General features: G+C 34.6%; 9 protein-coding genes and 1 pseudogene across 9 annotated transcripts, besides 1 other annotated feature; 7 read left to right on the top strand and 3 right to left on the bottom strand. All coding sequences in view use genetic code 12, as the record gives it.

The window, feature by feature from the left end:
* Positions 1-1,822: 1,822 nt before the first annotated feature.
* Positions 1,823-3,508, top strand: CD36_08790 (conserved hypothetical protein; the record flags this gene model as incomplete). The annotated part of the gene is made up of 1 exon (XM_002417478.1): positions 1,823-3,508. One exon carries the CDS (start codon positions 1,823-1,825, stop codon positions 3,506-3,508), a length of 1,686 nt encoding a protein of 561 aa, XP_002417523.1.
* Positions 3,509-4,874: 1,366 nt separating this feature from the next.
* On the top strand, positions 4,875-7,805 carry CD36_08780 (conserved hypothetical protein; the record flags this gene model as incomplete). The annotated part of the gene is made up of 1 exon (XM_002417477.1): positions 4,875-7,805. The coding sequence occupies one exon, from the start codon at positions 4,875-4,877 to the stop codon at positions 7,803-7,805; it is 2,931 nt and encodes a 976-aa protein (XP_002417522.1).
* A 439-nt stretch (positions 7,806-8,244) lies between these two features.
* On the top strand, positions 8,245-9,138 carry CD36_08770 (conserved hypothetical protein; the record flags this gene model as incomplete). The annotated part of the gene is made up of 1 exon (XM_002417476.1): positions 8,245-9,138. One exon carries the CDS (start codon positions 8,245-8,247, stop codon positions 9,136-9,138), a length of 894 nt encoding a protein of 297 aa, XP_002417521.1.
* A 784-nt stretch (positions 9,139-9,922) lies between these two features.
* CD36_08760 (ARG5,6 protein, [contains: n-acetyl-gamma-glutamyl-phosphate reductase (n-acetyl-glutamate semialdehyde dehydrogenase) (nagsa dehydrogenase); acetylglutamate kinase (nag kinase) (agk) (n-acetyl-l-glutamate 5-phosphotransferase)], putative) lies at positions 9,923-12,496 on the top strand (the record flags this gene model as incomplete). The annotated part of the gene is made up of 1 exon (XM_002417475.1): positions 9,923-12,496. One exon carries the CDS (start codon positions 9,923-9,925, stop codon positions 12,494-12,496), a length of 2,574 nt encoding a protein of 857 aa, XP_002417520.1.
* A 507-nt stretch (positions 12,497-13,003) lies between these two features.
* CD36_08750 (conserved hypothetical protein) lies at positions 13,004-15,238 on the bottom strand (the record flags this gene model as incomplete). The annotated part of the gene is made up of 1 exon (XM_002417474.1): positions 13,004-15,238. The coding sequence occupies one exon, from the start codon at positions 15,236-15,238 to the stop codon at positions 13,004-13,006; it is 2,235 nt and encodes a 744-aa protein (XP_002417519.1).
* A 439-nt stretch (positions 15,239-15,677) lies between these two features.
* On the bottom strand, positions 15,678-16,599 carry CD36_08745 (annotated as a pseudogene).
* Positions 15,678-16,599: a sequence feature (C. albicans orthologue is not a pseudogene, and is implicated in regulation of filamentous growth;~apparent genomic rearrangement; appears to have lost the middle section of the corresponding C. albicans orthologue).
* Positions 16,600-17,537: 938 nt separating this feature from the next.
* CD36_08740 (protein phosphatase 2C homolog 1, putative) lies at positions 17,538-18,665 on the top strand (the record flags this gene model as incomplete). The annotated part of the gene is made up of 1 exon (XM_002417473.1): positions 17,538-18,665. The coding sequence occupies one exon, from the start codon at positions 17,538-17,540 to the stop codon at positions 18,663-18,665; it is 1,128 nt and encodes a 375-aa protein (XP_002417518.1).
* Positions 18,666-18,757: 92 nt separating this feature from the next.
* Positions 18,758-22,351, bottom strand: CD36_08730 (Cu-transporting ATPase type-1, putative; the record flags this gene model as incomplete). The annotated part of the gene is made up of 1 exon (XM_002417472.1): positions 18,758-22,351. The coding sequence occupies one exon, from the start codon at positions 22,349-22,351 to the stop codon at positions 18,758-18,760; it is 3,594 nt and encodes a 1,197-aa protein (XP_002417517.1).
* A 1,065-nt stretch (positions 22,352-23,416) lies between these two features.
* Positions 23,417-24,841, top strand: CD36_08720 (conserved hypothetical protein; the record flags this gene model as incomplete). The annotated part of the gene is made up of 1 exon (XM_002417471.1): positions 23,417-24,841. The coding sequence occupies one exon, from the start codon at positions 23,417-23,419 to the stop codon at positions 24,839-24,841; it is 1,425 nt and encodes a 474-aa protein (XP_002417516.1).
* Positions 24,842-25,109: 268 nt separating this feature from the next.
* Positions 25,110-26,123, top strand: CD36_08710 (NADPH-dependent methylglyoxal reductase, putative; the record flags this gene model as incomplete). Its single annotated transcript, XM_002417470.1, has 1 exon — positions 25,110-26,123. The coding sequence occupies one exon, from the start codon at positions 25,110-25,112 to the stop codon at positions 26,121-26,123; it is 1,014 nt and encodes a 337-aa protein (XP_002417515.1).
* Positions 26,124-26,155: the final 32 nt, after the last annotated feature.

Below are 26,155 nucleotides of genomic sequence, written 5' to 3'. Positions count from 1 at the left end.
TAATCAATCAGCCAATAGATGGCTATTTGAAACCCGAAACAGGACCAATTTTGATTCTCTAAAATTACACAAATAGACCACACTATTTCATGCACGAGTAGTTACGTAATCGAATACCAGATTGTCTTGATATTGAGAAACTTTTAATATCGTTTCAGCCACACATTGACAAGACCAAAAGAAAGTGCTCCATGTATACTTACACAACCTAATCAACAAAGAGAAAGGACTCAAATGTGTAAAACATTCCTGTATGTAAGCAGAAATAAGAACTAGAATAATAAGAGCCAAAATAAAAATTATAATTTGTGTAAATAAGATAGTTAATTACCAGCGGTTCTAATAAAAACAATGCTTGGTCTGCTAGACGATTACCATGTCTTATGACAAGTCATTACATCTAAAAACCCTACCGATCGTTGAAATGTCTACAAAGACAATAACAGCAAACTAACACAATAGAATTTTATACCTATAAATCCCGCTAGAGCTTTTTGTACTTTTTGCGTTTGTCTTTCAGTATTTTGAATCAAAAACAAAACGCCCTCTCCTTATACACCAAATATACATAACAATAACTTGTGAACCTAGGTGGTACACCAGCGGTTGAGAAACGCAGAAAGAAGCAATACTTATGCAAGGGTCGTACCACACATAATAAGTGCTGGTGCTACATGGGTAAAAAGCACAATTTGGTTATTGTGTGGAAGATATTCTCCGAAAAGTGCGTGTCCATTGTCTAAATTAAAAATAATGGAGTGATTTTTTTTTTCATAGTCATGAGCTAAGGGTCACTCAACTCCACTAACAAAAGCGACCGAATCGAGTAGTCAAAAAAAAAAAAAAGAAAAAGAAAAAAAAAAATTCTTTCGCTGTTCACATGGACGATGAGATTTTGCTACATAAAAACAATCAAATAAATATAACGAAAAAAATATGCTCAGTAGTGGTCTAGGGTATCTAACTTCTTTTTTCGTGTAGATATGAATGAGAGTAATCTTATACACAACATAGTGAGCCATTAGATTAACCTGCAATAGAAAGAGGAGACACTGACTAAACGAAAGATTCTACAGTATGACTTAAGAATTCTAGAAACAGAAGTATATGCACACTAATATTTGAAACATTCCACCAACCAACCAACCAACCAACCAACCAACAATTGAAACTCAGTTTAACCATACTTACATTGATAATAGATTATATACAGGTGGTCATACAATTTCTTTATTGTAGACCCACAACTCCAAATTTCAGGCACACAAAAACAGAAAACCACGCATTAAAAAAAAAGTTTACTACTCGGTGTGTGTGTGTGTGCAAGTAAACAAACGTACAAAAGTCAAAGTCGTGTATAAAACATCAAAAAAACCGTTGAAAAGAAGTGTAAAGTTTAAACCAACAACAAAACAATACAAAAAAAAATATAATATTTCACCAGATTACACAGAATGGAGAATTAAGGAAAAAAAAAAAAAAAAAAGAAAGCTACCCACCTCATACATACAAAATTAGACCGAAATTTACTTTAACTTACAGGAAGTCAAAATTCAAAAAAAGAAAGAAAAAGTTATTTGTATTATTTTAATTATTATTTTGTTTTTTCTTTCTTTTTTTTTTTATAGCATTCAACTTCTAATATTTCTCACTATAATTTCCTGCTTTTTTTTGTTTTTTACTTTTTTTTTTTTGGGAATCTTCTTAACTTTTATTCTTCATTTATATACTTGGATTTGGTTTTATTAGAAGCATAGAGAAAGCCTTATTTCGATAATTGATAATAAACATTAAAATTGGAGGACAAGTGTTGTATACAACAATGACACTAGATTCTTCACCTGATGAATCTGTAAATGCATCATCATCTACATCACCTCCAACAATGACAACCACTACAAGTACAGCCTCCACTGTAACGAACAGTTCATCGTATCCGATTTCACCACGAACTAAAAATGCCGTGCCTTCATCGATTTTCACATCTTTGGATCAGACTATGGGAAGTTCTACTAGTACTACTAATAGCACTGCATCACCAATCACGAGACCATCAACACCATTATTACCCCCATTAGAAGATTTGGTAAATGATTGTTTTTTACATTCCTTGGGCCAATTGGAAGATGAAGGTAAGATTAAAATGGTTCAAGACTTTACAGACTATTTGGCTAAGCAACATACCCAAGAAAACTTGAATTTTCTTGTTGATATTTATCGTTATGAATACTATTATAAACTAAAATTTGATCCAAATATTAGCGAACAAGAAACCCTGCCGTGTAATCATGTCTCGAATGGAACCCTGGATTGCAATAATAACGAATCAGGACTAAATCTGCGATATCACTCGTGCAGTTCGTTTGAATCGTTTTCCAATATGCGCAAAACGCGGCTGATACAGTCGGTTGATTTAGATCCTCAAAATGCATTTGTTTCCACCATTGATGATTTAGATGATTTTGGAAATGCAAACGAGAATATATGGGACAATTTGAAGGACAAATATACTTGTAGAGATGACGAAGATGACAATGACAGTCAAGATCAGTCCCGTAACAATTCAAATAATGACGAAGATCCCGAGATTAAGTTACTAAATGATGAATGGAAATACATTATGAATACTTATATTAAATGTGATTCGCCCATGGAGATCAATATATCACAAACTTTGTTCAAACAAATTGTCCAGGAATCGACGTTCTCTAGACTACACCATCCACAAACGTTAACGAAAGCTAGCAAGGAAGTAATGAGAATGTTAAATGAAAATGGCTACGTTAATTTCAACAGTTATGTGAAAAAATTACTCCGGAAACAGCTGAAAACTCCAACTAATAATACACCAATGCTATCACCAAGTACATCGCCATTACCTTACATTAGTGACAATATGAGTCCGTCATCATTTACAAATAAAACTAAACCATATAATATTCCCAACAATATTCAGACCCAGACCCATCGAGCAAGTAAAAGTATAGCTAGTTCACCTGGGAGGCCTTCTGCTATTAATGGCAGCAATACGGAGAGCGGTTCATTTTTCAGTAAATTTTCCAGCTTGCCGAAAAAGACAAATAAAATCTTAAATACTGCCAACGGGAACAATTCCAGCGGTACCGATAATTCATCAACTACATCATCGTCTTCATCCACGGCATCGATATCTGCAATATTTGGTCATTTGAAACTTGGCAAAGATAGTAATGGTACGTCCACTACCACTACCACTTCCAATTTGAATGGGAACCACGAGAAACATATAAGTTCCCGTTCTTCTCACAGAACATCACATCAGCATCTGGTGCATCGTAGTCATCACCACCATACCAACCATCACGTTAAAAGATCTGGCACTTTTCATGGCGTAAGCGTTAAGGACACTGAATCTGGTAATAGTAGTGATGTTGGAAGTGATTATCGTTCGTTAAATGCAAGTCCAGTTTCAATCAATGCTGAATCAGGTGGTGCTTCGTCTTTAAAATTTTGGTCAAGAAAGAAGTAAGTCATAGTTGAGTTCAATTGTTTTAGGTTTGCTTTTGTTTTTGTTTTTGTTTTGTAGTATAAAGGGATTAAGAGCAAATTATTTATGTGCATTTTATAGATTTTTTTTTTTTACATTAAATACTAGCATAATATATACAGTTTTACATGTATACAAATTATCATTCTATTGATGTTGTAAAGTTGTTGTCTGGATTGGCCCAGTAAAAGTTGTTGCAAAAGTCACTTTGAATCTCTATTTTTTTTTTTTGTCTCTATTTCACATTTTGAAAGCATTCAATCTTCCTTCAGATAACTTAAGCCACCGATTCCTGAATGGGCATGTATTGGATAATAACCAGGTTGAACAAGCCACATTTCAGATGCAGAATAAGAAATAGTGTGAGAAATGATTGCCATTGCCGTGAATCCCGTCAACTGGCCCTGCTTTGCTGGATTCTTATGTGGTCAAATTTATTTCTTACTCAGATGGCAACATGAATTGAAGTTTATGAAATTGCTATTTAACAAGCTTGCTTGCATATGAATTCATAATTGGGGAAACTATAAAAGAAATTAGCAGCATATCTAAGAACTAGGACTAAAAGTATTCAATGAAGGTAGGCCATTAATAGTTTCCTTCAAAGAACATCAACACATAGATCTGCAAAGCAAATATCCAAACAACAACAGAAAAAAAAAAATAAGGTGGTGACACCAATCGCTTTGTTAGAGTTTCCATTGACAACCCTCCATACAAAAATTGTTCTTTATGTGTTTCAAACAATCAAAACTTTACGTTTGGTTGAACGATAATACTATTTCCTAGTGTTGCATGATTTATAATTTCTAAGTTTTCTGGATGTTTGCTGTTTTTTCTTCTTTGTCTATTTCTTTTTTTGTTTCCTGAATTTCCGTGGTTATGATTTATTTGATTGATTCTTGCTGGTTGTTTCATTTTACTTGTATTTCTATTTATATATTGTTATCGTTTTTTTTTTTTTTTTTTTCCTTTCTATCTCACTCCACACTCCTTATTTTTAGCTTTTTCCTATTTAATACTAATTTCCTTTATCTTAAACCATTTCTCTCTCCTTAGCTTTCTTTTAAGGCTATCTTTTTATCAGTATTTTAATTTTTTTTTACAACCACACCTTTACAACCACACAAATATTTAACAGAGTTGCTGTTGATTCATTTTGGATGTAAATATACTTAATAGAACTATTATCTTACATTTTGGTACCATAAATAGGGTGTGTGATTTTGCTAGCGTATTTCAAGGAACTTGGTTTTTTTTTTTAATATAATTGCCCCACGTCTCACTGGTGTCGTCTCAGTCTTTTGCATTTGCCTATTTTTATTACCCGTTTGAATTTCTGACAACGATGGCCTCACACAGACAAGTGTCTAATCAGCAACTGACAAGAGACCAAACAAGAAAACGAAAGATTGCCAACAATAGATATGGAAACTCAAGTACTTTGAATAACGAAACATATAATACAGCTATATCTACATCTCCGGCTCCATCTACATCACAGTCATCGGGTACTTCTGAAGTACATACACAAGCAAGTCCTCAATCTGTTAAGTATAGTACATCACAAATCGAGACAGGTAACCTATTTGAAAATGAGGTTGACATTGAAGACACAGATTTAAATTTACAAGCCACACCTGTTTTATGTGATGGGGGTATATCTACACCGCCTAGATACCCGCCAAAAAGACAAAAGTTAAATGAGTATACCACCACTACTGCTGGACCAACAAGACCGTCATTTAATTCTAATTTTCAATTACCGAATGATATATTGAAGAACCTAACCCCGGTAAGCAATACTACTGTATCCCGGGATAATTCAATACCTACTTTACGCAAACAAGAAATCTTACAGAATATTCAAATCAAGTTACTGGAGAAATCAAGTAGAATATCACGGAAATTATTGGCTCTTCAGAAAAAACGACAATTGAATCAAGAACTGAGGTTGAAAAAGTTGAATGATGAATTACAACAGGCTAATATTAGACGTAATCAATATTTAAACATGGTTAGGCAACGAGCTGCCAAATTTTATCGAGATGTTGGTGATACCGATACAAGAGGTGCAAGAATCATCATTCAAAAATCACAAAGAACAAATGTCATGTCCATGAGTGCTACTCCTAATCGGAACAATCGACATGTGCCCAAATATTTGGACATAAATCTATTTGTTCCTTTACAAAAGTTGGCGCAAAAGTTTTTATTTCACAAGTATGTGAACATGGTTGCAAACTCTCAATTCTTGGAAAAATTTCAAGCATTTTCATTCAGCAAGGTGCTAAAATTTTCCAATAGTGATAATGATTTGAAAATTGGGATTCATTTTATATTGAAATATTTGCAAGTGCCTCACTTGTTGGGATCAGAATACAAGTCATTTTTTTATTGTTTTATAATGATTGCTGATTTCAATTCGTGTATGAATCACGATGGTAATGATGTTGGGAATAGACAAAGTGTGAATTATAATCACCCAGGGTTTAATGTAAATACTGATACAAAAGATGAAAAGGAAATGTTTTTTCATAATTGCATTTGGCTAATTGTTTTCAAATTTGGTCAGTACTTGGTGGATGAATTTAATACAATTATCCAAAAAAAATCATTAACAGACAAGTTTTTGAAATACTGGCATGAGTATAATTTTATTTTCAAAATTTTCAAATGGAATCATTACAACAGTTTGAAAAGTTTGTTAATTAGTTCGATAAATATAGTTGACAAACAAATTAAAGCTCTATCTCATTTGGAAAATGATATTCTGGTTGAAGATTTGAATAAGCAACAATCTAAGTTGAAGGATGAATTGTTATTGTTGAATAATTATCAATTGGATGAACTTAAAAATTTCAACTCCAGCAATGAAGTGGCGGCATTTTACAATTCAATGAACGATTTTGTCAATGAGATTTACAGCCAAACTCAATTTCCGTCACCGTCATCGCATCCAACGTTACGTCGAAGCAGTAGCTCGTCGTATCTCCAGAACAAATCTAGTTATGTATGTTTTAATAATTATAGGTTTTTCATTCCAAATATCATTCCCCTGCTGGACTGGAGAAGCTACTGGATGAAGCGGTTTCTACAAATTGAAATAGAGCAAAATAAGCGACAGCACAAATTTCCTGTTAAATTGAAAAGTGGGCTTCTTTATAACTCAAATGATTTACCTCAAGGAAGTAATGGTGGTAAAATAGAAGTATCTGAAGTTTTCCAAACTGACTATAGTTCGATTACCGTCAAACAAATCTATAACAATTTGGTAAACTATTATTTGGAGTATACAAACTCTTACTATGAAATAAAGGAAAGGGATATTTTTGTTCTTGTTGATTGTGATAGTTTTTACTTGGAAAGTATGGTCCATTTGGCCCGTACATATAATGTGAATGATGGTAATAATGGAAGTTTAAATGATAATAATATATTATTGGACTTGATTACAAGGTGTTCTATCGATTTAGGTACTGAGTTTTTTGAGGATTCCTTAATAGAATTGAACAAATTTGTCCTTCAACTATATTTTAAAAAGTGCCGATTTTTAGATACTGAATTTGAACGGTTTAGAGTTTTTGAAAATTTATATATTTTATTAAACCATTGTCAGAATTTCCCACATTTGAAGTTTAACATTTACACATTTAATTCAAGTTTGATTTTCCCCGAGTTTTATAAACATGTCATTCTCAAGAATCATACTTTACAACTATCTCAGAGCAAATCAATCATTTCTTCAAGTTTGAAAACTAGTATTGAGAAAATATTAATTTCAAATCATAGTTTGCCTAGTTGCAATTTCTTTAGTACTATATTTATCAATGAAATTATTTCGGGGTGTATTAGCAATCATGAATTGAGTCACATTTACAGAGACACTTTTCAAGAGTTGCACTCTAAACTCGATCATTTGATAAATGTTAATTGTTTTGGAATAATGTTTGAGTTTTATCATGGTGAGAGATTTCTTGAAATCGATAAGGTCCATGAACGATTAGAAAACCATCACGAACTAATCATGAACTCCAATTTTGAAATTTATTTCAACAAAAATATTGATAGAATTAAAAGAGTTATGAATGAAAAAGTTAAGCTGTTATTAAGTAATAAAGATTTTGATAATCCTAAAATAACTCAACTTTTTAAATACTATCAGTCCGAAGTGATCCACTTGATTGAGAGCATTATCAACTATGTAACATACATATATAAATTATACAGTCCTATTTTAAATTGGATTTATTATGAATTGGGGAGAGAAGAAGATTAGGCGAATATATGAATAATGAGCTTTTAATAAATACATATTATAGTATTGTACATACTACGGACATATGATTCTGTAATGTTTGTAGTTAATGTGATGTTTTGTATGGTAATTTCTTGTCTTGTCTCCACATCTGTATGTAAAGTGGTCTAGTTGATGGTGGTAGGTTTAAAAGAGGGGATAAAGTAGCAAGTGGAGGGAATACTTGGGTTGAGTAGTAGAACGGAGGGGAACTTTAAGGTAACTAACCGTTCTTGCCTTCCAAAAATGCACCATGGAAGGCATTCCCGCACAATATCCCAATGGGTGCGGAAATTTATGTATAACTCCGTTATTTTCTCCACAACTAAACAAACGTAAACTACTTAAATAGCACCAACCATCATGTTTATTACATTATACTAGTTTTTTGCAATTCAACAAACATTTGTAAAAAAAAAAAATGACTCCAGCACCAACTTCCACATTAGCAACAACAGAAAACCCCAACGCTAAAACCTCTTCAAAAGGTTATCAAATTGATGAGAATAGTTTCCACAAATTAGCAATTGGAGGTAGCTTACCAAATCAGTATCCTAAATTCACCGATAAGTTAAAAGAACGGAGGTTTATCTTGGAACATACTGCAGCAACATTCAGAATATTTGCACGTAATGGGTTCAACGAAGGTGTTGCGGGACATTGTTCCATTAGAGATCCGATCGATCCAAACACATTCTGGATAAATCCATTGGGTTTGCATTTTGCTTTAATAAGGGCTGAAGATTTAGTTCATGTTGATGAAGATGGTAATATTTTACCCGATGGGAATCAAGAACCTATTAATGCTGCTGGATTTGCCATTCATAGTTCTTTGCACAAAGCCAGACCTGATGTGAATGCAGCTTGTCATACTCATTCATTGTATGGACGAGCCTATAGTGCCTTTGGCAAGCCATTGGAGATGATTAATCAAGATTCCTGTACGTTCTTCAACAATCAGGCAGTTTATAATTCGTTTGGAGGAGTGGCCATTGAAAAGGATGAAGGCAAAGCAATTGCCGAAGCAGCTGGGAACGCCAGAGCCGTAATATTACAAAATCATGGTTTATTGACGATGGGTAAAACCATCGATGAGGCAGCTTATTTGTTCATGTTGATGGAAAAAACATGTCATGCACAATTGTTGGCTGATGCAGCTGAATCAAAAGATAAACCAAAACACTACATTGCTGATAGTGAAGCTGAATATACTGCTCGTATCACTAGTAATCCTGACATATTGTATACTATCTTCCAATCGGATTACAAATTGGAAGAAAGATTATCAAATGGTGATTTCAAATTTGCCGATTAGAAAAGAATAAAAAAAAAAAAAAAAAGAAAACCCAATATGTGTATCAGGTATTATGTCAAAAATATACTTTCAAATTAAATAAGAATTGACAAGTATTCTAGCATAAATATCTAAACATCTCCGACAGAAAATTTTCTATACCATAGTTAATTGTCATTCTCTTGATCTATTGCCAAACACAGCAGCATGCATACACCACTCTGGGATAAATAATTTAATAACTATCAAACCCAACAACGGTGTATGCTGATTTATTGAGATTATGAGTCACCCACACAGGCAGGCTACATCTCAAAATATAACTATATGCAGGCCATTTGAATTTATCTTGAAGAGGTTTTTTATTATCAATAAAGGTGGTACTTATAAACAGCTATTATATTACTTCTTACCTGACACGACTCAATTTAAAAGCATACATAAATAAACCCTTTTCTGGATTTCTGCTTGTGAAACTTCTTCTACACCTTCTTTATTGGTACAAATTCGTATTTCTTTTCATTTGATCAAAATGATTCCACAAATTGGTCAAATCACGTGCTTACTGATTGTACATCGCGGCAAAGAAAATTTTTTCCCAAAAAATTACTCTTTTTGATCAAGTTTTTACACCAAGTAAAATTGCGATAATAATGAATTAAAAAAAGGAGACAAAATAAAAAATGGAAAAGGAAAAAAAAATTTTTTTTTTCAGTATATAAACTTTTTCTTTTACCTGATATTTTGAATTTTCCTTTTTTTTTTTTTCCATATATTTCCAGTTGTTCTACTCTAGTATCCTACAATGATCAGACAAGTGAATAAAAAGGCTATTTCAACCAGTCTTTTCAAGAGATTATCGCTCAGCGGTAGTGCTATTGCTAATATAACAGCCAATAAAAAAACGTCCACTCATCCATTCCACCAAAAGACTCAGTTGACAAATGTTCGTTTCTATTCAACAAAATCCACTGTTATTCAATTATTGAACAATATTGGTTCGAAGCGTGAAGTTGAACAATACTTAAAGTATTTCACTTCGGTGTCTCAGCAACAATTTGCAGTGATTAAAGTTGGAGGTGCAATTATCACTCAACAATTAAACGAATTAGCATCATGTTTGGCCTTCTTATATCACGTTGGTTTGTATCCTATTGTTTTACATGGTACTGGTCCACAAATCAATGAATTGTTAGAGAATGAAGGTGTTGAACCAGAGTATATTGATGGTATCAGAATCACCAACCCCAAAACCATGGAAGTTGTGCGTAAATGTTTCTTAGAACAAAACTTGCGTTTGGTGACAGCTTTAGAAAAAATTGGAGTTCATGCACGTCCAATAACTGCTGGTGTGTTTGAAGCTGAATACTTGGATAAAGACAAGTACCAATTAGTTGGTAAAATCACTGGTGTGAACAAGTCCCCAATTGAAGCCGCTATCAATAGTGGATATTTACCAATTTTGACATCTTTGGCAGAAACGTCTCTGGGTCAGTTATTAAATGTCAATGCTGATGTCGCTGCTGGTGAATTGGCTCGTGAATTTGAACCATTGAAAATCGTTTACTTAAATGAAAAGGGAGGTATTATAAACGGAAACACTGGTGAAAAAGTTTCTGCTATTAACTTGGATGAAGAATATGAAGATTTGTTAAAGGAAAGTTGGGTTAAGTACGGTACCAAATTAAAGATCAAAGAAATTCACGATTTGTTACAACACTTGCCAAGATCTTCTTCGGTTGCCATTATTGATGTCAACGATTTACAAAAGGAATTGTTCACTGATTCTGGTGCTGGTACTTTAATCAGAAGAGGTTACAGATTAATAAACAGAAACTCCTTACGTGATTTCGGTAACCCTGATTTGTTAAGAAACGCCTTGTTGAGAGACCCAGAGATCAAAACTGGTAAAGTTTCTGTTGCTTCATATTTGAAATTTTTAGATTCTGTGCAATTCAAGAGTTACGGAGACGAACCTTTGGAAGTTTTGGCCATTGTCGTAGAACAAAACGAGAAAGTTCCTAAGTTAGATAAGTTTTTGTCATCCAAGACTGGTTGGTTAAACAATGTTACCGATAATATTTTCAACGCTATCAAGAAAGATTACAGTCAATTATGTTGGATTGTCAATGAAAATGATGCTAATTTGCCTTGGTATTTCTCGAAATCTGATGGTTCATTTGCCAAGAATGGCCAAATCTTGTTTTGGTACGGATTGAACATCGAAGAAGCCAGTAAATTAATTAAAGAATTTGATTCTTCATCTATTGGGTCATCTTTATCATCTTCTAAAGAGTCTGGTGTATTCACCTCTGCTCAACAAAAACGTGGTTTCCATCACTCTACAGTCCGCAAAGACACCAATCCTAATCCTCCATTATCCAAAGGCAAACAAACCCACAGAAAAAAAGTTGCTTTGATTGGTGCTAGAGGTTACACGGGGCAAAACTTGATTAAATTGATTGATAACCACCCATACTTGGATATTTCATATGTGTCGTCTCGTGAATTGGAAGGCCAAAAATTGCAAGGTTACAACAAGGATAACATTGTTTACTCCAACTTACAAGTTGAAGACATTAAGAGATTAGAAGAAAACAACGAGGTCGATGTTTGGGTCATGGCTTTACCTAATGGTGTTTGTAAACCATTTGTTAACACCATTGATTCCGTTGAGAACCCAAACTCGAAAATTGTTGACTTATCTGCTGATTATCGTTTTGACACAACTGGTGAATGGACTTATGGATTGCCAGAACTAAATGATCGTAAAGCTATAGCTCAAGCCAAGAAGATTTCCAACCCAGGTTGTTATGCCACTGCCGCTCAAGTTGCCATTGCCCCATTGAAAGAGTACATTTCTGGAACCCCAAGTATTTTTGGTGTTTCTGGTTACTCGGGTGCTGGAACCAAACCATCTCCTAAGAACGATGTTAATTTGTTGTCAAATAATTTAATTCCTTATTCATTAACTGATCATGTGCACGAAAAAGAAATCAGCAGTCAATTGGGTCTACAAGTTGCATTTACTCCACATGTTGCTCAATGGTTTCAAGGTATTTCTCATACTATCAACATTCCAATCAAAAAAGGTTCGTTGACTTCTCGTGAAATTAGAAACATTTACCAAGATAGATATCAAGGTGAGAAGCTAATCACCATTAGCGGAGAGGCACCACTTGTTAAAGACATTAGTGGCAAACATGGTGTTGTTGTTGGTGGGTTTGCTGTAAACTCTAATGAAGACCGTGTTGTTATTGTTGCCACTATCGATAATTTGTTGAAAGGTGCAGCTACCCAATGTTTACAAAACATCAATTTGAGTCAAGAATTTGGCGAATACGATGGTATTCCAACAGAATCCTTGATCAGAGGTTGAACTTGACGCAACATCAGGGCTACAATATGAAGTTTAGAAAATTGTTATTATTATTATTGTTGTTTTTTTCTATAAGTTATATAAATAGACTTTATATACAATCATATACATATATATATATATTTGTTTGATTAGATTATGTTTTTATGATTCTTGATTGTTGTGAATTTTAAGCTATAAATAATAAAAACCTATTATTCATTGGTTTTTATAACTTGCATCTGGATTGGTAGATACAACAGTACTTCCTATAGATCTATTGTTACCAGTCAAGTAGATCTTTCTTACATGTATAGATTGGGGTCTATAATTCTGCAAATGATTGAAATCGTATACTCTGCTCTATTTGGTTTTCAACATTCAATAAATTCCATTTTTAAGCTACATGATTTCCCACTTTCTAAAGAGAAAACAACAATCTTCATACCTTTTCAATAAAAATGTCTATTATATTTTCCTCTCTCTAATACTTATAAAGCTTGTGACGACAAAAGTTGTCCCTTTGTTTCATATCCAGTTGGGATCCTTTTCCATGAACGTATTAATCCACTGCACATTCTGCTGATACGTAGTGATTGTTGTACCAAATTGTCGTAATGCCTCATTGAATTCACTCATCACCAAATAATCTTGCTCTAAACAACGCTTGAATGTATCCAAATTTTCAGTGTGTGAACCATCATTTATGTCATCAAAATGCTCAAGGTCTTTGTTGATACGTTCCATCTGGTATTGAACAATCAATTTCTTGTAATTGAAAAAATCCTTTTGATAAGTTAATATAGCATCAACGTATTTAGCCCACACTTGCTTTGAAACAGAAGGATCAATTGACATTTGTGGTGGTTGTGGAGGTAGAAGACTTTGAATTTTAGAAGACGCATGCATGTCCAACATGCTAAGTTGTTTCTTGGTGCTATGACCACGAACAGGATATTTGTTCATTGGTGTAGATAATATATCAGCCTTTGAAGTTCCATCAGTATATGTATAAAGTCTCCTTTTAGACCGAGTTAAAACATCATCTTTATGTGTTGCCTTATTTGAATGGTCAGGCAAACTCTCATACATATCCTTAAAATCCAATTCCTCAATGTCATTACCCAAATTCTGTTCTAACTCTTTCAAATTGAAAACAACTTTTGATCTTTTATGTGGAGTTGTGGGGTGTGGTCGTACTTCATTCATGATCGAAGGATTTGGAGTACGGTTGGATAGAGACGGCAGCTTTTCCATCCTTGCTGATGCTTGTGCTGTTTCTGCGGTAGTATTTGAAGTTTCTACTTTAGCTTCTTGTTGCCAAAGTTTATACTTCAGTCTAGTAATTCTTTCAAAGTTTGGACTTGCTGAGTTGACACCAGGTATATAAGCCTCAACGTCAATTATTTCTTCATTTTTATCTTCTGGGTTGGAATGGAGTTTGTTTTCAACATTTTTTGAAGCATTCACGTATGCAAAAGCAACTCCAAATTTTTTATTCTTCACTTGATCTCGAGACTTGTCCCAATTAGTTTTAGATGTTTCTGGTTCAAATTCCTGAGGTGTGTATGCACTATCGTCCTCTAAAATTTGGGCTTCAGGAGTTTCAGTTTCATCTTCCAGTAAAAGTATCACGTCAGGAAATACTGCAGACTTTTTTTCTGTATTCATTTCTGGTTTTGCTTGTGCTTGAGAATTCAACCCATCAATCTCAGCATCAGCAGTTTCAAATTTCCTCCTTTTGTTTTCTGATTTGGAAAGAGACTCGTGTCTTCTTTGTGCAGGGATGGTTGTGTCATTCACACGGTATGCAGCATTTGTCTGTGGTACGTACTTGTCATTTTCTGGTGTTTGAGTTTCATTTTGATTAATAGTTTCATCACGAAAGCTTGAATTATAAGCAGGTGTATCATTTGGTGGAGAATCTAAACTCTCAAATGTATTTTCTGTATATTTTTTTGTTCCGGAATTCGTATCTTCAGGATTTGGCTTATTCCATGATTTCTCTTCAAACAAATACTCAGGTGAATATGCAGAATCATCAAAATCTCTATCTGACATGAAAGCAGTTTCATCCGCTCCCAAATCAGTAGACAGTGCCTTCTTGAACTCTTTATTTTCTTCTTTGGTTTGGTTTCTCTCGGAATTTTGTTTTGCATTCTGTTGTTCCTTGCTCTCTCTCCTTTGTTCCCTCTCCTTTTGCCTTTGTCGCAGCTCCATCTCTCTTCGGCGCATTTCAATTAATGATTCTTTGATTGCCTCTTCCCTTTGTTGAACCTCCTTTTTCCGTTGTGCTTCTTCTGCTAGTTGCCTCTCCAAAAGCTCTTGTTTCAATCGTTCCCGTCGGGCTGCTCGTTCTTCATCCTGCTTACGTTTATTCTCTTGCGATTTTTGGTGGAAATTATAATAGCTAAATCCAGAGTTGGAAGTTCCACTGGAATTGAGATTACCAGCGGTCGTAGATGAAGTTGTAAAACGATAGGTGGAGTAAGGGCCAGCATTATAATGTGGTTTTTGGTGAGACTGGCGCTCTGTGCTTGTGCTAGGGATCAGTTGACTGTTCTTATGTTCATTTTCTCGATAGTAGTCTCTAATTGTTTCATACGCTATATTGATTTCTTTAAATTTTTCATGATCTTCCCGACGTGGCGTTTTGTCAGGGTGGTATCGTAATGATAACTTGCGGTATGCTCTCCTGATCTCATCTAACGTTGATGTGGGTGATATCCCTAGGATCTTAAAATGTTGTACTGTGGGTTGCATGAGATACTTGTTTAGCTTTGGATTAATTATAAATGAGCTGATACAGTGCTGTCTTGCATTTAATTGAAGTTATACACAACTACTACTGTTTCTAGTATTATCACAACATAAGTGAAAATAAGGAAAGAAAATTTCTCTTTATGTTTTGATTTTGTTCTGTTTTTTGGGCGTTGAGAGTGATTTCTACACGCTAATATATAGTGCACACTACTCTTCGTTACAATTACCAAGATTGTTAGTGGTTTTGCAGCACTATTTGGCGGATCCCGTCTTTCTACAGATGATAGCCACTCTCCTTCAATAATGGTTAATTTGTTGATTAAAACAAAAAGTCTAACTCATATAAATTTTGCTATTCTTACAAAAAAACAACCTAAAAAAAAGATACCGTATATAAACCCATTCTATAAAAACCCTAATCTATCGTTGTTCAATCTCAATATGTAGAACCACAGGAAATCAAATATCTTTTATTAGTATTATAATACAATCCCTGTAATATATTTTTCAGAGAAATATTGTCATGTCGAACAACAAGACTTATTCCCAAAACATTCAAAATCTTTAATGCTGGTAAAGATGAAACCAATTTTAAACTAGTGGCACTAACTGAGCTGAACGTATAATTTAAGAAACTCCATAAAAAATCATTCAACTCTTTATCTGAGGCCCTCTGAATAAATCCAAGCATATGATCATTAATGACAAACCGTTCATCTAATTCCAAAAAGTCTGTCAATAAAACATCACTAAATAGCAAACTAATAATCAGCCTTTTATATATCAAGTCATGATCATAAAGGCTCAATAGACAGACATCAGAACTGAGACAACAGTGGGGTAATTCGCTATCAATGACTGTGGTAGATCTATCAAGGATTAGCAAGTTTTCCAAATTGTGTTGATAATGACAGATTGTACTATTTATTTCTAGTGATTGTTTTGCTGTTGCACTTTCAAATACCAACAGGAGGTTTTTAAGTTGATGCACTAAACTTTGCCTCAAAGCCTTTACGATAACGTAGTGTTGTGTACACAAATCATCTGAAGTTGGTTTAATATGCAAGCTCTGTGTGTATTCAGTAATTAAGTCAAGCAATCTTCTCTGCCCATTGGGTAGCTCATTCTTTTGGATACTGCTCTTTCATATGTAATTGTAAATAAAATGTTTTCGAAGTTAAACTGAAATTAAGAAGTTCGTCTTGGTGTAAATATGCACAAATGTTTGATAATATAGAATACGGTAAACAGTCCAATGTGGTTGTGGGTATGGTAGAAGGCATTATCGAAGAGTGATGAAGGGAGCCAAGGTAAAGTAGATCAGTCTTGCAACTATCACTATAATCAATGTCATTTCTCATACTTGGTGGAATAAAGTATTTCAAAAAATCTGATGGGAATTATTTGGGTTTTGTATATATGAATAATGACGGAAATCCATAAAAATAGAAATAATACTGTAATACAGTTTAGTGATTTCAGAATATCAAAAACCGTTTAGAGCTAACTAAAAATAAACGGAGCAACTCTAATTTACCTGTATGTATCGAGGAGTACTAGAATAAGACCAAACGTCGGATACCGCTAGTTCAAGATTCTGTATAAATTAAATTAAATTAAATTAAATTAAATAGCCAATGCCGAAAGGCTTTTCATTATTATGCATGTTGATAAGAAATGGATTTCGGTAAATCAAAGTAGACAAATAAGTAAATAAAAACTGGAACTCCTAGAACAATAGCAATAACAGAAACTAAAATAAACAAGCAACTAATTAGGCGTAGACTATAAAGAACGGCTTTCGATAACCCATCTTGAACAGACTTTACTAATCCAACAGAGATATGAAAATTCCGTCCCGGAATTGCCCCAAAAAAAGACCACACATTATTGTTTAGAAAGACAATATTATAGAAATGAATAATATAATTTAAAAAAATTATTTGTCGTTTTAAGAGTATTGGTGAAGCTCTGATGTTCACGTGACCAGTATTTTTGTGTTTTTAGGTTTTGATGTTTTAGAACATTCTTATTTTTACTTATTTCTCATTTCTTTTGATTTTGCGATAAGCTATTGGCGTCAGAGATTATTAATACAAGTCACAATATTAACGAGTAGAAGCATACTACCCTAACAAGTGCTATGTCAGAGTATGCAATGGAAAACAATTTTGTATGTAGGAAGAAATTATCAATCTTCTTAACCAACAAAATCCAGAAGAGAGAGGAAAAAAAAAAAAAAAAAAGCTGTAGCATAACACTTACTGTCTTGTATATATAACAAGTACCACATACTATGATGGCATCAACAGATACAGATAACTCAAAACCAGTGTCGTCCTCAACGTCGTCTCCAAGCACTCTGACAAAAACAGCAACCACAAAGACTACTGCTACCCCGCCAATACAATCTTCCTTGGAGGTGCCACCCTTGGCTAATAATAGTAACGGTAGTTCCAGCACATCAACTTCATCTATAAATGCCTCTCTGACTGGTGCCAATGACTCCGAATATGATCCATTTGCTGGTCTTTCTTTCAAAGTTGGGGTGGCCGAAAACAAAAACACCACGTTCCGTAATAAAATGGAGGATGTCCACACGTACATTGCCAATTTTGCTGAACGAGTAGATTGGGGTTATTTTGCTATATTTGATGGACATGCTGGGAAGGACACCGCACGTTGGTGCGGAAACAACTTACATACACTATTGGAAGAGGAAATAGATTGTAACTCGGACGGGGCTAGTCCACCACCGACTCCAATAACGGGCAAAGATGATTTGAGAGAAGATTTATGCAAGTGTTTTGTCAAAGCAGATGAATTGATAGAAAAGAGTGGACAGGGCAAGTCTGGATGTACTGCTGCAGTGGCTGTTCTCAGATGGGAAAGTAATACGGATGAACCAGTGTTGCACACCAAGAGCGAAGATGGTGGTAAATTTGATTTCAAACCAACCAAGAATCACAAGCGATTATTATACACTTCTAATGTTGGAGATCTGCGAATAGTTCTTTGTCGCGCTGGACAGGCGTATCGATTATCATATGATCATAAAGCCACAGACATGCATGAGATTAATAGAATAGAAGATAATGGAGGGTTGGTCTTAAAGAATAGGGTAAATGGAGTTTTGGCGGTAACTCGATCACTTGGTGACACATATATGAAACTGTTGGTCATAGGAGTTCCATTTACTACGGCGACAGAAATCACTGCAGATGACGAATTTATTATAATTGCTTGTGACGGACTCTGGGATGTGGTGTCTGATAAGCAAGCTTGCAATTTGGCCGCTGAAGCATTTAAGCAAGGTTGTTCACCACTGCAAGTCGCGAAGAAATTGTGTCAATTGGCAATAGAGTTGTCTACAACAGATAATGTGACGGTGATGGTCGTACAGCTTGACAAGGAAGTGTTTAGTTAGTGTTTTAAGGTCTTGTATTACTTTTTTTTTCTTTTTTTTTTTTTACTTTTGTTTCATTAATTGTAGTATTATATATATAATAGTTATTACAACTATACTTCGTTTGGTGAAAGCTCACTCTCGGTGTTATTACCAATACCAAAATCTTCAGCTTTGAGCAGTGGTTTATACAATTTTAAAGCCAAGCTACTTAAGACCACACTTACAGAAGACAAGGCCATGGCAGCACTGGCCCACACAGGATCCAATCGGGAATTCTTATAAGGATAAATCACCCCAGCAGCAATAGGAAGAGCTATCAAATTGTAAACTAAACTCCATCCAAAATTCAACTTCACTCTCTGGAAAACTTTGGAACAAATATCTAAAAGTGTTGCAAGGCTGACCAAAGGATGTATCTTATTAAGCAAAATAAAATCACTGGAAGTAACAGCCAAATCTGCACCTGAAGATAAAGCAATTCCAACATCAGCTGAAGCTAAAGCAGGAGCATCATTTATTCCATCACCAATCATGGCAATTACTGGTTCTTTCTTACCACTCAGTTTCAATTGTCGAATCTTTTTAATTTGTGCTTCTTTTTCGTCTGGTAACACCTCACTCACAACATTCTCAATTCCAATCTCTTTAGCAATGGCATCAGCTGTAAGCTTGTTATCACCAGTAATCATCCAACATTCGATGTCTTTATGTTTCAAAAACTCAATAACCTTTTTTGTTTCTGGTCTAAGCTGATCTCTCGCAGCCATTATAAAAACCAAATGGAATTTGGAGTCTTTAAAATATGATTCACATTGTAAACCGACCAAAATCACTGATTTGCATTCTCCTTTCCATTTGTCCAACCATTGTCTTTCTTTTTCAGTGAATTCAATATTATTTTCTTCCATTAATTTTTCATTACCAAGAATTGCTTGCGTTGGTTTGTATTCGTTCCATATATCATCACCTTCATCATAAATTATTTGTCCTTTCAACCCTTTCCCTGGAACAGTCTCAACTTGAGGAATCTTATTGGCCGTCAATGAGTTTCTATCATACCCAGCAATAAACGACTTCACTGCTTTTCCCAATGGATGATGTGACGGGACCTCTAAGTCTCGAGCTGCTTGCAAGGCGAACGTTCTAGCAACAATATTTTTATCAGGAAAGTGGAAATCAGTGATTGTTAATTCTCCTTTGGTCAAGGTTCCAGTTTTATCAAAACACACAATATTGACATTGGCTCCATCCTGGAATGCAACCCCACCACCTTTAGCTAATATACCATTTTTTGCTGCTAGCCCGGACCCAACAAAGAGAGCTGTTGGGGCAGCAAGTCCAATCCCACAAGGACATGCAACAACAAACACCGCAATCGCAAACTCAAGCGACCACACAGTCCATCCACCAACATCAATGTCCAAATAACTTTGAGGTAAAGCTCCCGAGTAACCCAAAGCCAACCATATAACCCATGTAATAACAGCACAGGAAATGATTAATGGAACAAAATAACCAGTAATCAAATCAGCTGTACGTTCCATGGGTGCTTTGCGCATTTGACCATCTCTCACCGTATTAACAATTTGGTTTAACAACGAATCTCCTTCGAGACTAGTAACCTTTCCAACAACTGAACTGTTACCAATATTAACAGTACCGGAGAAAATCTGGTGGCCCTCTTGGTGTTTGACTGGAGTTGATTCACCAGTCAATGCACTTTCATCAAACTCAGTACTTCCTTCTACTAAAACACAATCAACTGGTGGGGACTCACCTGTTCCGATTCTTATTTGATCACCAATTTCTAGCAACTGAATATCAACTCGTGTGTCTTTGTCATCCTCAATTAATGTGGCTTCCGTTTGTTTCAATTTAGACAACTCAGAAATAGCGTCTGCAGTTTTACTTTTGGAATAACTTTGTAATAGTTTACCAATCAATAAAAAGAATGACAAAAATACGACGGAATCAAAGTACGTTGTGTGTAATCCATGGTGGGTCTTGGGTTTCTGTGATGCACTTAACCCAATTAAAACAATACTAGCAAAATAAGCAACAGTTGTTCCCAAACTCATCAATAAATTCATGGACCCAAACTTGAGTAATCGGGATTTAAACGAATTCTTATGGAACCATAAAGACTTTATCTCTTTAATTGCTTTACGATGGAAAGTATCAGCTGCAAAAAAATAAACAGGTGTTGCTAAGATAAACAATATCCAAGAGTTCCGGGAAACATTACCAACCCAAATTGGATCTTCCACCCAAACTCGGAAAGAATGATGTTTAGGCAACAATGACATGGCAACAATTCCAAATATAAATGTTGGAATTGCAAACAAAGTGGCTATGGTTAATCTTATTGCTAACCCTACAACTTCTCTGTGAGCTAATTTTCTGACATGCTCGTCTACTGTCACCGGCTTGATGATTTCACACTCAAAAGCACCCTTTTCATCAGGAGTTATTATATACCCACCATTACCATCATCTTTGAGATGGTTCAAATCAAACAAAATTTTTCTTGTCTTTAGGGTTTGCAGTGGAACATACGTAAACTTGATCACTGGGTGATCAAGAGATATTGGATCATTAATGACAACTGCGTCACCGTAATTAGTTAAATATTGAGTTATAATATCTGGGCAATGGTTACAAAACATTCCGTTCACTTTTAAGTTAATCGATCTTGGCTTTTGTTTCCCTGATGTATAGTTGACTTTTTCAGTACTTAACAATTCAAAATCAAATCCACAATCTTCAATTGTTTCCTTCAATTTGGCGATATTCAGACCTCCATCATCCTCCAAAACAAATTGGGCAGCTTTAGTCACTACATTAATCCCACTTTCTAAGATAAATGGCAATTCTTTAACTGCACTGTCAATTGAATTAGCACAAGCAGCACATGTCATTCCTCCAATCAATGCTGTTACTTTAGTATTGACTGACCTTTGCACTGGCAAAACTTCGATTAATTTACAATCAAACCCCATGTCATTGATCGCATCAACAATTTTATTAATAATCTGTTTGTTAGGGATAATTACAACCACTGATTGCTGAATTACGTTGACAGAAAAATTGGGTTCATCTTCATTCTTTGATTCACCTAAGATTGATCGCAAATTGTCAGTGATGGACTGTGCACATGATGCACATGTCATTCCAGTAACCAAAAACGATGCTCGGAACTCTTGGTGTGGAATTTCAACAACAGTGGCTTCGCTGCTTGAAGCATAATCAGAATCCATCGATTTCTTCTTGTGTTGTTGCGATTCTTGACACACTTTACAATAATTCAAATGCTTCTTTTTGTTTCTTGAGTTAATAAATTTGTGGTACATTCCAACAATATCTATGAAACCATCTGGTTCGTCAGCTCCTTGAATATTAGTATTGACCATTTGGGATGAACTCACAGTTTCGTCGCCATTGTATAAATCCCAAGACAAAATATCAAACCCAGCTTTCCCTAAACTTTTGATAAGTCGCTTCATATCACCCTGGAAATCAATCAAATCATTGCCATATAACGTAACTTCATTATTTTCAAGTTTGAATATAACCTCAGATGCCTTTAAGTTTGCATTCAAATTAGTCTCTTCTCTGATTTTATAATAACGACTTAAAACTTTTCTTATGATTCCTTCACATTTATCGCAATGTATATTTGCAAAATTAATAATAATCTTCTGCATTATGTGGATTTATGTTGTTGCTAGAAAGGTTAGAAATTTTTGGACATTGAAAAGCATTACTTTATGAATTAAATGATGGACATATCCATCAGCATATATATACTAGTAAGTTTCGGAAATGCTTCTTGGTTTTTCGAGAAGAAATTTTTGCTTTTGTGTAAGATGATGCCATACCTACTATCTCGTGAGCGTTTTTCGCTGTATCTGTTGCCACCACACAATTTTTTTTTGATCTTATCTATCTATTATTTTCAGCCAATATCGCTCAACAACCCCCCCTTTTTTTTTGAAGCAAATTATGCCATTCATTGTGGAGATCATATATTATCGCTAATATTGCCGCTTTAACATGGCTGTGGTTCAATTTCTAAATCGAAACAATAAAGAATGTTAATTCCTTGACTTTGGCAAAATCTTGTAAATATCAGGGAAAGAACGGCTTTCCATCAAGAAGGTCATGCGAATTTCTTAGATGTGAGAACATAGGATCTATGATCCATGTATGTATTTTTGTGTTCATTATAATCATCAGATGTATTTGAGTTTGTTAAACTGAATTAATGTGTGTTGTCGGCAGTTGTTGCAAATTTTGATCTATAACTGTACGAAATCTTGTTGAAAAAGTGGGCTTGTACCATTCTGAATACTTTTATTTCCGAAGTTGAAGGTAAAAGAATCTACACAACGTTTATACTTCTAGATTCCTGATTGGTGGCTAGTTTTCTCAACAATTTAGTATTGAAAGATGTCAATAAGTCAATTTTTACAACAAGTTTCTTCATCAAAAGTTGAAATATAATTAGCCTTAACAACTTTAGTATGCGAGAGCAAATTTAATTTTTTGTGGAGAGAACAAATTGAACTAAAAGATGACAAAGAGCGGGCGGAATACCCCATTGGGTAACCCGACCGCGTTTATTGAAAAAGTGGAGGAGAATTAGTTGCACTACTATTTCAGTAATTTTTTTTGCAATAATAACAAAAATACACAAGTATATATGTCGAGGCAATCCCAGTGGAATTCTCAAAGGTTCAGAATGAAACCATTTATCAATATTACTTGCAATGTCTCCTTCTAAAGTGCTCAAGGATGAAATTCCATCCAATTTGGATGCTCGATTCACTGCTATCAAACAAAGATTAATTAAACCCGAGAATGCCAAACAAGTCTCTGCTAGCTGGAAAAGGTTACTAGTCGAAATAGAGAAAGAATTTATTGAAATTGCCAGAATTGGACCCTCGTATGTTCCTAAATGTAGTTTTACTGATATCAAAGATAACAAACTTCCAGTACAAGTTTCCAATTTGTTTAAACAACGGGGTTGTTTAATGATTGAAAATGTAATTGATGTTGATCAAGTTGATATTTGGTTTAATGGATTGGTTGACTTTTGCAAATCACATCCAGAAACAGCAGGGTACACTTTTCCTAATCCAACATCCTGGTACAATGTTTTTTGGTCAAAACCACAAACAGAAGCAAGATTCCATCCTAATATGAAAGCAATCTTCAAAGCCATGAGCAAAGAGTTTCATGTTCAAGATAAAGAGAATTGCTTGATTGATTTAGAAACACAACTTGTTTATGGTGACAGAATTAGAATTAGAGAACCAGGTAAAGCAGCCGCATTGCCCTTACATTTAGATTCTTCTTCAATAGAAAGATGGGAAGATATTATGTATTCCGAGGTGTACAAACCAATTTTTGAAGGTGACTGGGAAAATTGGGATGCATTTAAGTTGGATGAAAGAACTTATTCAAAGGAGAATTTATATGAGAATGAAGATGACGTAGATGGGAAATCCACAATATGCTCCTCCTTTCGGACGTTACAAGGTTGGTTGGCGCTCTCTAACAATAAGTCAGGTGAAGGTACATTAAGAGTATTACCGAGCTTAAAATTATCAGTAGCTTATATCATGCTTAGACCATTTTTTTGGAAAGATCCTGAGTCAGGAAACATTGACGATTATGAGATTGATTTGACAACACCCAAGTTTCCTGGAACAGTGCCAGGAACTGGACAATTATTTCTTGACAAGTTTCATCCTCATTTACAACAAGGTGTTATTTCTATACCCGATGTTAAAAAGGGCTCATTTGTATTTTGGCATTGTGATCTTCCTCATGAGGTTGACAGAGAACACAATGGAGATGGGCACTCTTCAGTCTTGTATTACGGACAAACTCCATTAAGTATTACCAACATTCAGACATTGTTGGATACTAGAAATGCCTTTTTAAAAAACATTTCACCAGCTGATTACAGATCTCAATTAAATGAAGAGGAAAAGCGAAAAGAATTTCAAGGTGCTGATATCGATGACTTGAAAAATGACATTGACTCGAAAAGATCAATGGGGTTGTCAGAGTTTGAAATACCAGAGAATGTGACTTGTGATCAAGCAAAAATTAGAAAGATTGCAAACCAAGCATTACAAGGTGGTGGTTTTGACATTGAAAAGTATATTCATCGATTCAATAAGTAGTTTGAGATATGTAAATATGTTATACAACTCTTCCGATAGTTATCATACCTAGGATATTGCTGGAGCGCATTAGGTTGCGCTAAAACACTGACAAACTCTTATCAATTTATTCCCGATTAGGAATGTAGATCCTGCTGAAATGAACAATCTATGACTTGAAAAAAAAAAAAAGGAAAAAATACTAGGAACACCCATTTATAAAGAACATATATATCAACTCAATTATTTTTACAAAATCCGATTCATTCACAATCAATTCTATAGAACAATGACAAAGGTTTTTATAACAGGGGCATCAGGCTTTATTGCTCAACACATCATCAAGTTATTATTATCAAAAGGATATGAAGTTGTTGGCACTGTTCGTTCAACCACCAAAGGTGAACAATTGAAATCATTTATGCCTTCGGATGCCAAATTCACTTATGAGATAGTAAAGGAATTGGCTACACCTAACTCGTTTGACAAAGTATTGACTAAACATAATGATATAGAATATTTATTTCATACAGCATCTCCATTAACATTTGATACAGAGGACCCAGAAAATGTTATTCTTCAACCTGCCATCAAAGGAACAGAAAACATTTTGCATGCAGCTGCTGATCATTGTCCAAACTTGAAACGTGTGGTTCTCACATCATCTGATGCTGCAATTTATTCTAATACTGATGAAACAAATCCGACTTTATCATTCAATGAAGGAAGTTGGAACAATACTTCGTATCAGGATGCATTGAAGGATAATATCACTGCGTATTACGCATCTAAGGCATTCGCAGAAAAATTGGCCTGGGAGTTTATCTTAATGCAAAAACCAGTGTTCGGATTAGTGGTTGTTAATCCATCTTGGGTATTTGGTCCTAAAGCATACGATTTTGAACCAAAAAGATTTAATAGTTCCAATGAAATGATTGACGACTTGTTAAAATTGAACCACGAGAATAATTCAACTTTCGAAAATGTTAGTGGTGGTTACATTTCGGCAACAGATATTGCTAAAGTTCAAGTATACGCTATTGAATCCGACGAGTTAGTAAACAAAAGATTATTGATGACTAATGGATATTTCACTTGTCAACAGATTCTTGATATAATCAATAAACACTTTCCAGAATTAAACCTACCAAAAGGCAACCCTGGAACAGAAGCAGAAGAGTTTAAAAAACTAGCAAGAGTGAACAATGATGCTACCAGGAAATTATTGCCCTGGGAATTCGAACCTTTAGAAACCATTGTCGTTAATACGGTAAAACAAATTCTAGAATCTAAACAAAACTAAATAGTCCGGGGGTAAAAACTACTGTATAAAAA

Source organism: Candida dubliniensis, chromosome 1 (genome assembly GCF_000026945.1).
Source record: "Candida dubliniensis CD36 chromosome 1, complete sequence".
NCBI classification, from domain to species: Eukaryota; Fungi; Ascomycota; class Pichiomycetes; order Serinales; family Debaryomycetaceae; genus Candida; species Candida dubliniensis.
The sequence above is the reverse complement of the archived record's forward strand: the minus strand, read 5'-3'. Positions and strand labels throughout refer to the sequence as shown.